This window comes from Mastomys coucha, unplaced genomic scaffold (assembly GCF_008632895.1).
Source record: "Mastomys coucha isolate ucsf_1 unplaced genomic scaffold, UCSF_Mcou_1 pScaffold8, whole genome shotgun sequence".
Taxonomy (NCBI): domain Eukaryota; kingdom Metazoa; phylum Chordata; class Mammalia; order Rodentia; family Muridae; genus Mastomys; species Mastomys coucha.
Window position 1 is genome coordinate 5481034 of NW_022196914.1, and position 16485 is coordinate 5497518.

The 16485-nt window shown below is 40.3% G+C and overlaps 2 protein-coding genes across 4 annotated transcripts in view; both read left to right on the plus strand.

Annotated features, from left to right (window-relative positions):
- Nucleotides 1-12280, plus strand: part of Ranbp3l (RAN binding protein 3 like) — a 52437-nt gene extending 40157 nt beyond the window's left edge. The window contains exons 10-15 of the mRNA XM_031360324.1: nt 1307-1409; nt 1942-2066; nt 3526-3646; nt 5558-5700; nt 8007-8196; nt 10184-12280. Of these exons, the coding sequence (XP_031216184.1) occupies nt 1307-1409; nt 1942-2066; nt 3526-3646; nt 5558-5700; nt 8007-8196; nt 10184-10227 (726 nt within the window). The 3' untranslated portion in view covers nt 10228-12280. The remainder of the gene's footprint in view (nt 1-1306; nt 1410-1941; nt 2067-3525; nt 3647-5557; nt 5701-8006; nt 8197-10183) is intronic.
- A 3716-nt stretch (nt 12281-15996) lies between these two features.
- The window catches only part of Nadk2 (NAD kinase 2, mitochondrial), a 40029-nt gene continuing 39540 nt past the window's right edge, over nt 15997-16485 (plus strand). For all 3 annotated transcript variants that reach the window (XM_031359943.1, XM_031359944.1, XM_031359945.1), the window contains exon 1: nt 15997-16455. In XM_031359943.1, the coding sequence (XP_031215803.1) occupies nt 16198-16455 (258 nt within the window). In that variant the 5' untranslated portion in view covers nt 15997-16197. The remainder of the gene's footprint in view (nt 16456-16485) is intronic.

A 16485-nucleotide genomic window follows, 5' to 3' on the forward strand; every position in this document is an offset into this window, starting at 1 on the left:
GAGGGGAGAAGGAGGAGGTGGAAGAAGAAGAGAAGGAGGAGGAGGAGGGGAGGGGGAGGAGGAGAAGGAGGAGGGAAGTGATTCTACCAGTATAGGAGATGTTGCTCTCATCTTTGGGTCAGAACTAGAATGAACCAAGCAAGCTTCAGAAGGAAGCCTGCACAGTATTTAGGCAACTTTGTTCATTTTGTATTTTCTTTTTCCAGGTTTGAAGTCCATAAGTAGTTATGCAAAGCTAAAGCAGACTGTAGTCTAGAGAGGCTTGCAATGTAGGCAAGGAGACAGAGACATCTATGAGAAGGAGCTACATACAGTGGCACCACGAGTATTGGTCTGAGTGAGTGCTTGTCAGTACTTCACATGGCCATTTTGGATGTGGCCTATGGAAGGACTGGAGCTTCCCATTTCTCTCAAAGAGGATGTCCCAAGGCTGCTGGGACAGTCCAGAGAGTTTGTATTTTTCCTCTAATTAGCCTTGTGAACCCATAGCCTTGTGATACAGGGGTCAAGGTGCATTCCTGACTTGTTGGTTGACTGTGTGCTTTTTGAATGAGTCACTGATCTATCTGAGCCCGCATTTCTATTTTCTTAAAGTGAAAATGCTTACATCCCATCATTAGCATCAGGGACTATACTGATTTCCTGTTCAATGACATGGAAGAATCTTGAGTTCATAAAGGCAAGATATGAATGTGTTCTTAAGCAACACTGTTCCACATTTACCATTCTACTGGGGGCTGCACGGTGGTAAAGCTCTTGCTATGAAGCCTGGTAACCTAAGCTTGATTGGAGGGACACACATGGTGGAAGAAGAAAACCGATTCCAGCAAGTTGTTCTCTGATCTTCACACATGTGCCTTGGCACATGCAGGCTTACACACACACACACACACACACACACACACACACACACACACACACACACGGCTGTTGACAAATACTGTCAGAGGAAAACTTAGGATTCTTTTCTTTCCTGGAAATAGACAAACAGTGGCAAATCTTTGTAAGAGAAGCCAATGGTGCTTTGGTCAGCCTAGAGGGACAGCCACCTGTTTCTCTGCTACTCCAGCTTCTCTTATTGCCCTAGAACCAGATCCATCTGGACAGGGTGGGATAAGTAGGTTCTGGTTTTGAGGTTAAAAACCAATGCTTCATGACAGTTACCCAGTTCTCTGTGCAGAGGGAGTCTGGAACAAAAACCCAGTAGCTGTTTCTTGTGTGTTGTGTTGGGAAAGAAAATTTATCTTTTGGCTTCTTGCAAATATCTAGGCATAAGATCAAACAATGAACGTTTTCCTCCACTTAGGGCACTCAAAAGCCTACCCAGCCTCCACTTCAAAATCTTTCATATGCCAAGGGAAAAACATTCAAATCTGTTCTGAAACTTCCTAATACTGCTTCAAATTCAAGTAAGAACTGTTTCATTTATAAAATATTTAACTTCTATGTCTCCTATTGTTTTTGTGGTTGTTATTTTTGTTTTTTTTTTTACTTTTTATTTTTTTATATGTATGAGTGCTTTACATGTATGATGCGTGTACCCAAAAAGGTCAGCAGAGGGCATCAGATCCTTTGGGACTAGTGTTACAATAACCATCATGTGGGTGCTGGGAATAGAAGTTGGGTCCTCTGGAACAGCAGACAGCACTATTAATCTCTGAGTTATCTCTCCATCCCCTTGTCTCTTATTTTTAATGACACTTACTTAATATCCACACAATTTAAAAAGCCTATAATCCACTGTTGAAAATTGTTTTGGCAAGGATTAAAACATATAATAAACTTTAAAATTACTAACTCAGTACTATGGGAAAGTAAATTAGGTGGCTTTAATCTATTCAAACAGTTTGACCTTAAAATGTAACATAAGAAGATAACAGATACCTTTCACTGAAGAGAACACAGTCTGACATATTTTTCTCCTGTATTGCTTTGAAACAGATTCTATTAAAAACATATCCCTGATTGAGTCAGCTGCTGCTTTTTCCTCCAAACCATCCCAGAAATGCTTGCTTGAGAAAATTGATGTCATAACAGGAGAAGAAACAGAATATAATGTGTTAAAGGTTTGTATGCTATATATTGCTTTTCCTCATCTTATATAGACTAAAACTGACATCAGCAGAGTCATCAAAAATAGCTAGGGATAGAAATGGTTTCATAATGACTACGTTGCTTGAATAAAAACTGTCTGAGGCTTGTAAAACATCACTGTTAAACTAAGATGGTGTTATCTTCTTAAATTCTCTGTGTGTACATGTTCATGCATGTGTTCATGCTTGTGCCTGTGTTTGTGTGTGCATGCATGTATATGCATGTGTTTGCTTTTGTGTATGTGTTTGCTCTTGTGTGTGCATGTACATGTGCATATTCATGTGCATAAGTGTGTGTGTGTACATGTTTGTGTTTGTGTGTAGGCTTACAACCACTCACTCTAGTCCTCTAAGAAGAAAGAGGCAGGGATTCTAACTTTAGAGCCCTTTGTCTCAACTTCCTGACTACTGGGGTTATGTATACACGGTGGCTAGGATCCTGTCTTATAACTTCAGGCCTTCACTTTATCTCTCATGTCTGCTCTCACAACCAGTGCTATTAGTATGAGCAAGTCTAATACTGAAAGGTGACTTGATTCAAGTTTGTTTGTTCATTAAAGTGTAGACTTTTGCATAAATCAAGAACCTTACAGATATACCACAGTATCTGATTCGGTGCTGAGTGGTGTCAGAGTGCTTATTGTAGCCTCACTGTTTGTTTAAAGGCACTATCTTCCCCTCTACCTTCCTCCATCTTCTCCCACACTCTTCACTCCCTGTCATTTCCACTGTAACCCAAGAATACTTTCAGTCTAAGTAAGCCCGTCTCAAGGTATAGTTCTGGCCTAACTGAAGTAACTGCTAGAGGTCAATCGCTGGTGCACTTTTTATCTGGATGGACTTTTGACTTCATATTCATGGGAGTAGTTGAGAACTGCCAACCACTGAATTACCACAAGGGATCCTGTGTTATCATGCCATAGCTCTCCATGTCTGTGTACTATGTTTGAAATATTTTAGCATGCAAATCGCTCCATAATTCATCTCTTTCAAATAACATTATGTGGCCGAAATAATATCAGGTTTAATGTGTAATGCAGTCATTGGCATATAGAGACATATTAGATAATAGAGCAACTAGTATACACAGTAGCCTATAGTTTTCTACATAGATGAGGACATGTATGCATGGATGCATGTCTACCTACAAACATGGATAAATAAGATGCAACAGTTGCCACCTGTTACAGAGGTGAAAGATGGAGAGCCAGGGTTGGGACCCTTTCATTCCTATTAGTTTTATGATTTTACAATTTGAACTATTCAGAGTTTACATGTTCTAGAAGTTAAGTAAATCTCAAAGTCTAGTTTATTTGTCATTAACAAAATGATTTAGTACAAGATAAGCCAGGTATAATAATGTCAGGGCACAAGAAAGGATTTAATCTGAAAAATTAACATATTGGACATTTATAAAAAAACTGTCATTTAGATCAACTGCAAGATCTTTGTATTCAACAAAGCCACACCATCCTGGAGTGAAAGAGGCCAAGGGATCTTGAGGCTGAATGACACAGCTGGCCGTGAGTGCGGAACACTGCAGTCAAGACTAAGTAAGGAGCAATTTAGAGTAAGCCATGGTTTCTCAGGGTAAAACGTCTCATGTGGATGCAGCTGCTCTCTGTAGATGCATTATGAGACACACCAATAAACCTGAGGGTGGACTATAATATTTCTAATGTATACTAGGAGGTCACTTCTCAGACAGCACCGGTCTCCAATTTTTATTCCACCACTGACTAGCGACTCCAAAACAAATGGCTTGACCTTAGGAATTCGGAATATGGAATATTTTAGTCTGTGGCTTATTCAATGTTTGTGAGATTTATGGAGAGACTGTAACTCAAATTTTTTTGAGCAACTGTGGACATCTGATTCGGGGCTGTGTGCAAAGCAACTGTGTCAAAGCTAAGCACGCACACACCTGAAAAGTGCTATCATTGGTACTGGAAGGGGTATGAAGCAAACAGCTCTGCAAGGTGTAGAGTCTGGGGGAAGGAAATGCCCGGCACTTCATGGATCGTTGGCATCTGAGCACAGCATGGAGCTAGGACAAAGAGCCGGTTTCTGCAGGGCTAAGTGTATGACTTTTCTGTCCTGTAGCAGATGGGCGGACAGAAGCTGGGGAAAGATTTTATATGTATTGAATCCAAAGGGTACCACTGGGCTTTGTTCAGAGGCCCGGATTGCAAGTGAGCATGGGCAGAGGGCTGGTGTGGTGCATTCTCTTTCAGTCAATTCTGAGAAGTTAAAGTTTTGAAGGAAACTACAAGCAGAATCTGGACCTGTGCATAAGGGTTTGTTGCCTTTCAAATGCCAAGCTCAAAGAATGGGAAGGAATAGAATTCAGATGAAAAGAACAGGAACAGGGTCTTCAACCTTGTACTGGACACACAGGTTGCTACATAATGCAACCAAGTGACATTTGCCAGGCAGCACTGGCTGTTGTCTACTCTGGTTTAATTCTACTACTTGACAGAAAAAAAAAAATTAAACCCAAAATTTCCAAACACTTTTTGCTGCTGTTGTTGTTATGTGGGTAATATAGGCTCACTATAGAAAGTGGAAAGTAAGTCAACCAAAGAATAGATTTGGTTACAATCATTCCGAGGGTACCATTCTCTGCATGTCCAGTTTGTTGTTTAGGGTGCTATGCTGATCTGACCTTTTCTACATAGTATTCCATGATCATCTTCCCATATGAGTATCTCTCCTCAGTATTTTTAAAAAGATTTATTTATCTATTCATTCATTCGCTTGTTTATTTATTCAATGTGGATTGGTGTTGTACCTGTATGCATGTCTGTGTGTGAGTGTAGGAGCCACAGGAACTGGAGTTACAGACAGTTGTGAGCTGCCGTGTGGGTGCTCGGGAAGAGCAGCCAATGTTCCTAACTGCTGAGCCCTCTCCAGCCCCTCTCTTTAGGATTTTTTAATGGATTTATAGTATTTTCTCTCATGGCTGAGCTGTAAGTTACTTGATTCAATGTTTTGACCCTTAAAACATTTTGTTTCTGAGAGGCAGATGGATTTCTGAGTTCGAGGCCTACTTGGTCTACAGAATGAGTTCCAGGACAGCCGGGGCTACACAGGGAAACCCTGTCTTGAAAACTCAAAGGAAAAAAAAATAATTTGTTTCTGTTTTTCTTTACATCATAAACATTTCTCAGATAATCTTCATGTCACCAGATCTTAAAGGAAGCCTCTCAAATTTAATAACTTAAACACTCTAGAAAAATATAATTCTAACACTGAAACTAAAGAAAGTAGATAAACTTCCCCTGACATAAGGCCCAATTGGAAAACCAAGTTTTAATCTAGTTCAATTACCACGCACTAGAGAAAATGTGCCTTGAGAGACAGCTACAGGACTAACTTTTCCTTCAAACAATTATTTTTAAGGTTAATACATTTTGAACTCCAATCTGACTTGTTATTCTTCCCTCCCCCATCCCCCACCCCAGTCATGCGCAACCAAGGCAGTCTGAGGCTGGTCCTCAACAGCAGACTCTGGGCTCAGATGAAGATTCAAAGAGCAAGTCATAAGAATTTGCAAATAACTGCGACTGACTTAGAAGAGGATGGTATAAAAATATTTTTAATTCAGGTAAGTTACAGATTTCAGTGACGATTGGTTATCCTACTGATGTAATAATGAGCCTCGTATAGTTCCTGATTCATTTTTCCATTTCATTATGATAATTTGCATGGCATGCAAAGAAATCAGTCACTCAGTGTGGTTATTGACAGTCTAATATGGTCTAACGTCTATTCAACTTGACACCAAAGTCAATATTAATCAATTGGTCCTTATTCTAAGACACTTGGATGTCTTTTCCTATCATGTACTTTACTGTTAAAGTTATGTTAGCAAGCATCTAAGTTTCCAGTGACAACATTGTGAGAAGTGGCCCCTAGGAAGTCATAACCTGTCACCCAAAGAGAGAGGAAGCTTATGATCACAGCCAAGGAGCCAGCGAGAAATGGAAAAGCACAGGACACACACTCCAGCCAGTGCAACCGCAGAGTCCAATTCTGAACAAGAGCAAATCTCCAGGGTAACGGGATAGAAGTGCAGTTGAGCTGTCCCCTGCAGCAGGAATGCGTGGCCTCAAATACAAGCTACAGATATGAGAGAGCTGCCAAGCACAAAGCCTTCTCTCCCCACCCCCAACCTCCAACCTCTAGCTGGGTTTTCCCAGTACCCAGAGACTGGGAAGACTTGAAAAAATATGAGTATCTAAATTATATTGGAGTGGGTGATAATCTAACTGGTTAGGCTTCTACTAAGTAATGGAGAAAAAGTGGTATGTGATAATAACAAAAAAATTAGAATAAGCTAGTAACTCCTGTTTATCCCATAAGGTCATATACTCCTGCCCAGTGGTTGTCAGTGGATATTGCATTATGGCTCTGAGATTGACTCCATCCACCATCACCACGGTGCTGCTCCATACTGGCGCTTAAACTGTGGCACATTCACAAGAGATAAACACAAAACACAACAAAAATCATCTGTTGTTGTTCTGGCAGCATGTGCATAGTAGAGGATTGCAAATTCGATCAGCAATAGGAGGAGAGGACCTCGGCCCTGTGAAGGTTCTGAGCCCCAGTGTAGGGGAATGCCAGGGCCAGAAAGTGGGAGAGGGTGGGGTGGCAGGCATGGGGAAGTGGGAGGCAACAGGGGTTTGTTTTTGTTGTTTTTGTTTGTTTCTTTGTTTTTTGGAGGGGAAACTGGGAATGGAGAAATTTACATGTAAATAAAGAAAATATCTAAAAAAAAAAAATCATCTGTTGTGATGATCATCAACATTTTAGTATTATACCAATAAGCTAAGCATCCTTGATTTAAAACATTAGAATCCAAAATGCTCTCAACTCCAATGTTTTCTGAACCTCAACATGGATATTTCCATACCTGACCTTGTGTGATGGGTTCCAGTCAACAAACAAGGCACACTAAAATATTGTAGAAAATGTCCTACAGGTTATGTATGCAAGGTGTGTATGAGTCATAAATACATTCTATGGTTAGTCTTGGGCTCCATCCGCAAAATAATCTTATTATGTGTGTGTAAAACGGATATTATAAAATCAGGAAAAAACCCAAATACATACAAATCCACATTGTATTAACAGTATGGCCTCCAGACGAGTTATTTAGCATTAAACTGACTAACTCACATGGAAAGTGGAGGCAGCAACAATATACTTTATAAAGCTAGTGAGATCAAACAGCTAAAATGATAACAAAATAATTTTTCTTAATGTAAGTGAGGACTTCAATGCCATCACTTAGACATGCCCCCTGGTTTTCTCAGTCACAATTGTTTCATTCATAAAGGGAAGAGGGATGAATATATTGGTACTTCTGGTTTTTGCTAATGTGAATGGACTGAAGACACAATGGCTAATGCTGTGTCACTAGTAAATGACCGCTGCCATCATTTTATATTAATGGCAACCAAAAGTGAGCTGGGGGAGGTTTTGAGAAGTATGTCTGAAAGTGTGACCAGTTCCTCTGGAGCTTCGCCTCTTCACAAAGCTATGTGGGTTGGAGGGGTGATAGGTAAAGTTATGGAAAGAGTCCTTAAACCTACAGTGGTCTACAGCATAAGGCAGCCGAGGAAGGACCAGCTTGAAGACTTAAACTCAAACAGGATTCCTGAATGCCAAAACTCTATTTTCTCAATTTAAAATGTATGGATTGAGATCTCATTACTTTACTCATGTTGGGATACAATTCAGTGCAAAATTAATCATGCAACATTTTAATATGTTGGTATTTATTTACCTTCCAGATGTTTGTAACAGAATTTCTTCCTTTATAAACAGCGAGAGATCAAAAAGATGTAATCATGGCTGTATTTATTCATTACTTACAGTCTTAACAACTTAACTTTTCTCTTGAAGGCTAGTGCCAAAGACATAGGCTTTCTGTATGCAGCAATACACCACCGTCTTGTCGCTCTTCGAAGCCTCAGTACGCAGGGTGATGGTGGTCCAGCCGAAAGCCACTTGGATTCAGTCCTCCCGCAGTTCAATGGCGAGAGCTGTGATGAGGATGAGGATGAGATCACACAAGTCACTAAAAATGGATCAGGTAAATAATTCTTGTTTCGTTGGGTCAGAGCCTAAAGGCAATGCTAAAGCATAGTCCAGTGTATTGAATAGGCTCTTCGGCTGCTCTAAGTGAGAGGTGGTTGGAGCCTTGCTGTTTGGATCCAGGAGTGGGTTGGAAAAATCTGTCTTTTACAAGTGATCTTCAAGTCAGCATCCCTGCGATGCTCCAAAAGTCATTTACCTATAAATTCCATAAAAGACTATTCCAAAATTTAAGGTAGTACATTGCTGTCTTGAAAGTAACCAATACTCATGATTATTTCTCCATGGTCTGGTCTATTATTGGATATAACTGGAGGAATTAGCAATGTATGCAATGGGGATCCAGGTAAAGTTTAAAGTCCTGAAAATCATATTTATTCCTTTTTTTTTTTTTTGTAATTTGATTGCTTAGAGAAACACCTAAATTGTATAAGTATTATCTGCAAGATCCTCCTTTGTCTAGAGCAAAAAAGGACTACTTTCCAAATCTGGGTCAGGATTTACAAATGAACTAAGGCTGAAGTTGAATCAGGAGTGAACAGGTTTACTGCTTGTCCTGAAGTGTGGGTCTAAAAGTACTATACATCATTGTTGGTGGGGGAGGTGCCAAAGACCTCGTTAAGTGCTGCTCTGGTCTATGGATTTGGCTAATCTGACAGAGTCACACAGTCATTTTCAGTGACAATTTCACTTACCCTGAATTCCATCTATGGGGACTTGACAACATAAAATGATAATGCAATGAGCATTCCCAACTTTCAATTATTTTAAAAATCTTAATTACACCTTACTTAAAAAATTATCAAAGAACATATAAAACAGGATGAAAGACTTTGTTTAATATTAAAATTATCATTAAAAGGAAAATTCTACCATATGTGCTGATTAGGATTACATGTTGCTTGGTTCAGTAAGCCAGAGAATTACAGGAGTATGATTTTCTATTTTACACAAATCTATTGAGCAGAAGGTTTATAATTCACCAAATTCTATAAAAGGAATAAGTAAGTTATCTTTTGTTTATTTATTTATTTATTTATTTATTTATTTATTTATTTTTGGTTTTTCGAGACAGGGTTTCTCTGTGTAGTCCTGGCTGTCCTGGAACTCACTCTGTAGACCAGGCTGGCCTTGAACCCAGAAATCCACCTGCCTCTGCCTCCCAAGTGCTGGGATTAAAGGCGTGCACCACCACCACCTGGTGTTAGTTATGTTTTACATTACTATGTTTATATTGTCCATAATAAAATGAAGTCTATTAGAAATGTCAACTTTAAATAGAGACAAAATGGCAAAATTTAATCAATGAGACACAGTCATGAAACTTTTACTTTCAGAAGGGGTTGATAATGCAACCATCTTACTGCTAAATCAATGGAAACGATAGAAGGCAACTGTCAATCCTGGCACCCTCTCCTCTGCTGTTGTTTCCCCCTTTGCCCAGCATCTTCTTCAGGATGTGTAGCAAGTGATGCTAAAATGTTACAGAAGCTATAAAATGTATGTTTGGACTTTGTTGCCCATGAATTAAATAATATTTTACTTGTCAGAAAACTTCAACTTTAAAATCATTGGTAACATTGTTGGTCTGATGCTCAGCATGCCAAGCCAGTCTGACAACTGGAGTTTGAGCCCAGAACACATATGCAGGGGGAAGGCGAGAACCAACATCACTAAGTCATCCTCTGGCCTCTCTAGATAGGCCTTGCACACGTGTGCTTCCCCATCACACAAACTCAGTGATGATGATGATAAAGATGATGATGATAAATCCAAAATCTTGAAAGAAGAGTACACACGTATTAAAATCAACTACACTTGATATAGGGTAGGAGTAAAAATTATTAGCAATATTTTCTAATGTTAATTATAAATACATATATTTATCTTTCATTTCTTTACCATTAAGCTACTTATGTTTATCTGCATTTGATATTAAGTTGAAATATCATACTGTGTAATAAAATATTTTAAATTTATTACAGATCCTTCAAGGTGGAGCCACAGACAGTCAATTGTCTGTTCATAAGCCCTGTCTGCCATAAACATGACATCCACAGAAAGAATGGCCACTCCACTGAAACGTCAGACCATCCATCCTCACTGAGAAGACTTTACTCATACCTTAAAGAGATTTTATTAATTAAAGAAACAAACACAATTTATTGTAATTAAAAGTTTTATGTTTTACATTTTCATTATTGTGGACAGAATTTAAGAAATGGACTTCTGAATTTATCATTTTGTGGATACTCTAGAATAAGATTTGATAACTAATTTGGACTATTCATCACATTGATGGATACATTAATTAAAAGTACAAATTGTTGGCTTTGATAAATCTTTGATAAATATCTAAAGTATCTATTTTAAGTCATACATTGTCTGGCTATAGAACAAATATTTTACTAAATTTACAGTCATCTCTTTAAAAAATACAATAACTGAAAGGCATTTCATTAAATCATGTGTGTCTTCTGAAAAATGTATATTTTCACTAACACTTTGAATTTCCTAATACATACATTCATGTAAGAATTCTTTTACAAGAGTGTCTATTCATGGACTTTTAGCCATTGCATCTTATGTATTTGACTCAAAGTCAGCTCACAACAGTTGATGAATAATTTAACAAAATGTATAACCTATGTGTCAAAAAAATATACAGAAGCCAAATATCAATGTGCTTTATTTATATGATCATCTTACTAGTCTAATAGGTGTAAGGCTATGTAGAAGCCATTTTATAATACATATCATATATGGCCAAATGAATATCTCAAATTCCATCATTATGATATAGTAATTTCAATAATTTTTAGCAGATGCTTTATGCCTTTTTGATATTTCAGGGATACTTTATGAATCACACATGAAAATCCACATCAGAATTTAGGGTCATTTTATTTTATTAGTAGCCCTAAACAATATCATTTTAGGATAAAGATGCAAGATCCGAAATGGTTTTTGATGTGTTCTAAACTCTGATATACCTGTAATAAGGGTGTAACTTTACAAACTGCTACACTGAAGAAAATATTCTTTGAAAGTATACAGATGAATATATATTTTAAAAGTTGGCAGTGCTTTATTGCCTCCATACAAGAGAAGCATCAAATCTCGGCTTAAATCTGAAAGTTTAGCACACAGCGGCTAAGTAAGGTCTTCTAGAGGAGGATTTAATCAATATGTTCAAAAGAAGATAAAAAAGGTACAGAGAAGAAGGATTTACCATCAAGGAAAGGAGTAAACACAGGTAATTAAGATTATCTCTCTCCCCCTACTCTGTGGCAGAACACAAATCAGTGGATAATTCTTACAAGAAACATGACCAGGGAGGCATTTGAAGAAGATATGAAAGTATTGGTTCACCTACAGTATGTTATTTTTGAGGGAACATTATGATTGTATGATGATTTTCAAAGTGAAGCAGAGAACAGAGACCCTCTTTATCTCTTGGTATACTTCTTGTTCCCATACTGGAATGGAAATGAAGTAATATTTTTTGTGTGTTCCCATATTTTAATATAAGTTGAATCAACCGATTTTCTTTGGTCTTCTGTACAGATGGCAAATGAGAAACAGACTTACTTGTAACCTATGCAGAAATGCCAGGAGGTGCCCAAGTAGGTTAGAATGTCAGCAAGGCAGAGAGACAATGCCAACTTCAGGGTCAAGAAAACAGTGACAATGAGCAGAGACATGACATAAGGTGCAAGAGTCCTCCATCTTGACTAGAAGAAACATTTTCTAGTTTTCCTTTATCTTGTATTTTAATCTAGCCTCCTCCTGCCCCCACTTTTTGGGTTTTCTACATTCTTTCAATGTGAAGCAATCAATTATACAATAATATTCATTTTCATAAGTGATTCAGACAGGTGAGTTCAAATCTTACATTCTGGATTTCCATATAAGCCATTTTTTATTAAAATCTGATTAACTAATCTCCAAATATATTACACATATATCGAATTTTATATTGAATTATGTGTCGTATATAAAGATAATCTAAATATTGTCTTTCAATAGTATTTACTCCAAATGTTTAGCATAATTGTGAATCATTAAAATGCTTCCTGTTACAAAATATTATCTTACATCCTTTCTGTGGCTGTGATGAGTTATCAGAAGCAAGGGTACTTCCAGAAGGAAGAGTGGTTTGGGTTTACAGTTGAGAGAGAGAGTGCACAATGCTGGAGAAGCCTTGCAGCAGGCAGGCAGCACAGGAAGCTGAGAGCTCACATCTCCAGCCACATACGGAAAGCAGAGTGAACTGGAAGTGGGACCAGGCTATAAACCTTCAAAGCCCAACCCCAGTGACATACTTCCTAAAGGCTCTATAACCTGTCCCACTGTGACCTACCAGAGACTAAGTGTTCATCTGATAATAGGCTATATGAATATTGATGACTATTGTGAGGGCGGGTATGCATCTTTCACAGTTACATGTGCATGAGTGTTGTAGAGACTGGGAAGGGCACACTTAAGACCTCTGGAAATCTCCAAACTGCAGGTATCAGTGACAGATGGCATTTGCATAAAACATCAGGAACAGTAGTATTGGCTAAAGATGTAGCCATCATGCAGTTGCATAGATCATTCATTAGAAGAGCATATTGGTTTTACCGTAATATACCACTGGGATTAGAGTTTGAAATTTGGTAACTTTAAGATTTCCTTTTTGTCTGAGAGCGTGTGACACTGATACCCTGTCCAGTGAGTTCCAGGAGTTTTATGTTTTTGTTCTAGTCAGCTCATACCTACAATATAGACTCTACTATACTGATTGATTTTTTTTTAAATTATTAGACTTATAGTCATCAGGCTGGAATATGAGAACATAGTAGAATTCTGTAAACCCTAGTAATGGTGGAATTATCAAAATGACTGAGGAATGGGTTAGCCTAATAAGGTCTTGATGATTTGATACTATTCTCACTAGAATATCCCTAGGACTTCTTAATTTCTATTTATCTATTGGATAAAAGCTATTTCACTATGACCTTAGTTTGTATCTTTCTGATTTTAATGTGACTGAACATCTCTTCAGGGGTTTATTTACTGCATGTCTTTTAAAAAAATCTTTTAATGATTTTGCAAAGCTAATTATGCCATCTTGTCATCGTTGCTGCTTTCTAGTATATATAGCATAAAGGCTATGCTCCTTGGTGTGGCCATGTCACTTGCCATAAGCTTTCCCCTTCGCCTCCCAGTGTTGTCTACTGCTCACAGTTCTTAGGGAATTCAAAGCTGCTGCTCTACTGGGTCTCTACACATTTGTCTATGCTAGTTCCTCTGCAGAAATTCTTTCTCATTCCTGATGGCACTCATATTTTACTATGTGTTACTTCAGGACATTCTTCCAAACATGCTCCTTTTAATTCTTATAAAGCACTCTAAAATTCTACCATTGTATGACCTCTGGCTCCTAAAGAACAAAGACTCTTTATTATTCCATTTCTAGCACCTGACAGGGTATTCTATTCAAATATAATTTAGTGTCCACTGACAACATGTATATGTGAATTGAAGTGACATCATCCTATAGTAAGCTATAAATAAGGATTTGAAGTTCTGAAGAACCGTATGAACTAAAGATGTTGGTAATAGCTGAAGTCATTTAAGGAAAAGGGGCCGATAGTCTAGGGTTTAATTTACAAAGGGCACAGGGTTAGGTATTTATCCATTTATGTACAACTTTTCAAGGTAGCTACTGTTTTATAAATGAGAAAATCGGCTCAGAGAGGTTAGGCAACCAGTTCAAGGTTCGCAAAGTAAATACACACCAAAGTTGGGATTTGAGTCGGTCTTTCAAGGCCCAAACTCTTCATTACACAACAGAGATGGATTCACCAAGTAGAGTGGAGTAGGGGTGGAAAATGACTCGGGAGAAGGCTAGAAGAGACAAGGGCAGAAGCTATATCCAAGAGATGGGCCTAGAAAGAGGAACACTGAAAGGAGGAAGGAACGAGGGATTGGTGTGCAACAACAGAGCCACTCCAGTGCTTCACAAAACCGAGTGATTTAAGAGTTAAATAAATGGTATCTTCTGAACTTCCATCTGGTCATTTGGTAACTTTGGAAACAGTGGTGGTGAAGTAAGCACAGGAAGAAGATAAAAAGGTTGCTAGTTCTCTTAACTAAATGCCTCCAGCCTGCCCAGGTCCCCGCCCCCAGTCTGTCCTGTTCCCCAACCCCCCAAAAAGGTTGGTTGCAAGAATGCATTGGCAACTTGTATCGACGACTGATGAACTGATTATTCTGTCCAGAGCCTGTATCAGTGGTTCTCAACCTGCCTAATGCTGCAACTCTTTAATACAGTTCCTCATGTTGTGGTGATCCCCAACCATCAAGTTATTTTGTTGTTACTTCATAATTGTAAGTGTGCTACTGTGATGAAGCATAATGTAAATATCTGATATGCAGGACATCTGATATATGCCCCAGTGGTTGAGACCTGCTGCATATGTAAATGGGAGTTAGGGACAGGTAAACAACTGGGCGTAGAAGGCTCTTTCAATTTTTAAAGATTTAATTGTTTTAGACATGGGTATCTTTAAGACCTGAAGTGGAAATTCCAGCAGGGAGAGAGAATTCAAGACACACCTGAGAGAAGAGAATGGTGTAATGAAGCAATGTTTTGGAAGAGGCAGAAGGATCCAAAATAAGGTTTGACAAGGATATCCCATTGAAATGTTTCCAGCTATAAATGGGAGTCAAAAAGTGTAGTTTTCTGTGATGTGAAAGAGGAAACAGGTCCGATATCACAGAGGCATCTATCTGAGTCTCTCAAACATGAAATAGCATGCCTGGAATCCAGAGGCCACTTACTGGGAGTGTCAGGACTGCAAAGGAAAGAGGGCGGCACAGTAAGGACCTCAAGGCAGGAGCCACCTACCCTGTCTTCTGACTTTCCCTTTTATTCTTAATCAGCCTAGATCTCTATGGTTGTGTAACTGTTCGCAGACTCTGACAACCTCCCTTGCTCTAGCTTCCAAGACTACCCAACATTCCAAAGCCAGATCAATAATCATCAAACACTGCTCTGAACCAGCTTACAGGATAAAGTGCAAAACATTCTTAACCCTTCTGTCTGGTCCTACACAGCTTTCCAACGTTATCTCGTTGTCTAGATAGACACACACCACTAGACGAGACTCCTTCCGTCATTGTCCTCCATGTTTCTCCCTGACAGCACTGTCTTTCTAGGTTGATGGTCTTTGGAGGTCACAGGGACAAGAAGCTTAGGCCTCTGAGCTCGGGCTAATGCTCTGTGATCCTTCTCCGTAGCTGTAATTCCTCTCTAATAAAGGGTTCGGCATCTTCATTTGCCATTAGGCCCTGCAAAACGACGCCGCTAGGAGCGAGGTCACCGCCCCCAACTCTTACTCCAGCGATGGACAGACACATCAGCTATCCAGCAGACACTGGTTAAAGTTTACCCAAGACGAGCATGGCAACTACCCAGAAAGCGAGCACAAAAATGAAAGCACCGAGGTGAAGACGCGCAAGAAACTTGCTTTCCCGCCAGGCTCTCAAAACTCCGCCTGCACCCCCTTCGCCGCCCCAGACCGGTTCCAACTGGATTTCTTCAGGCAGCTCAAACACCAAATAGAATTCCTGCCCTTTCCCGGCCACAGCCAATCCCCGCAGCCCCTCGGGCTCCCAAATCTTCCCGACCTCTGATTAGCTGACAGATCTGGCCTGAGGGCGGGCTTAGAGCGGCCTCCCTGAAAGGGTGAAGAGGGAGGTGGGGCCGGGCCGAGAGGCCACTGCGCAGGCGCCTAAGGAAACGGATAAACAAACAAATAAAACCCACCGCCCGTGGGCCAGCCCCGATCCCCGCCTCCGGGTCCTCCGGGGCTCCCCGCCCGCGCCTGCGTCTGGGCACGTCCCCCCTAGTGGCGCGTCCCACGCACGTCCCCGCACTTAACCTCTGCGCGCCCGGCGCGGTGCTGGCGGCGGGGAGCGCGAGCCTGCAGCCGCAGCCCTGCGGACCATGACTTGCTACCGGGGCTTCCTGCTGGGCAGCTGCCGGCGCGTGGCGGGTGGCCGCGCGGCTCTGCGGGGCTCGGGCGCGGACGGGCGGCGGCACTTGGGGCACGGGCAGCCGCGCGAGCTGGCGGGTGGTGGTAGCCCCGCCGACGGCGGCTTCCGCCCCTCGCGGGTGGTGGTGGTGGCGAAAACCACCCGCTACGAGTTCGAGCAGCAGCGGTACCGCTACGCGGAGCTCTCGGAGGAGGACTTGAAGCAGCTGGTGGGTCCTGGCGGGGGACGGCCGGTACTG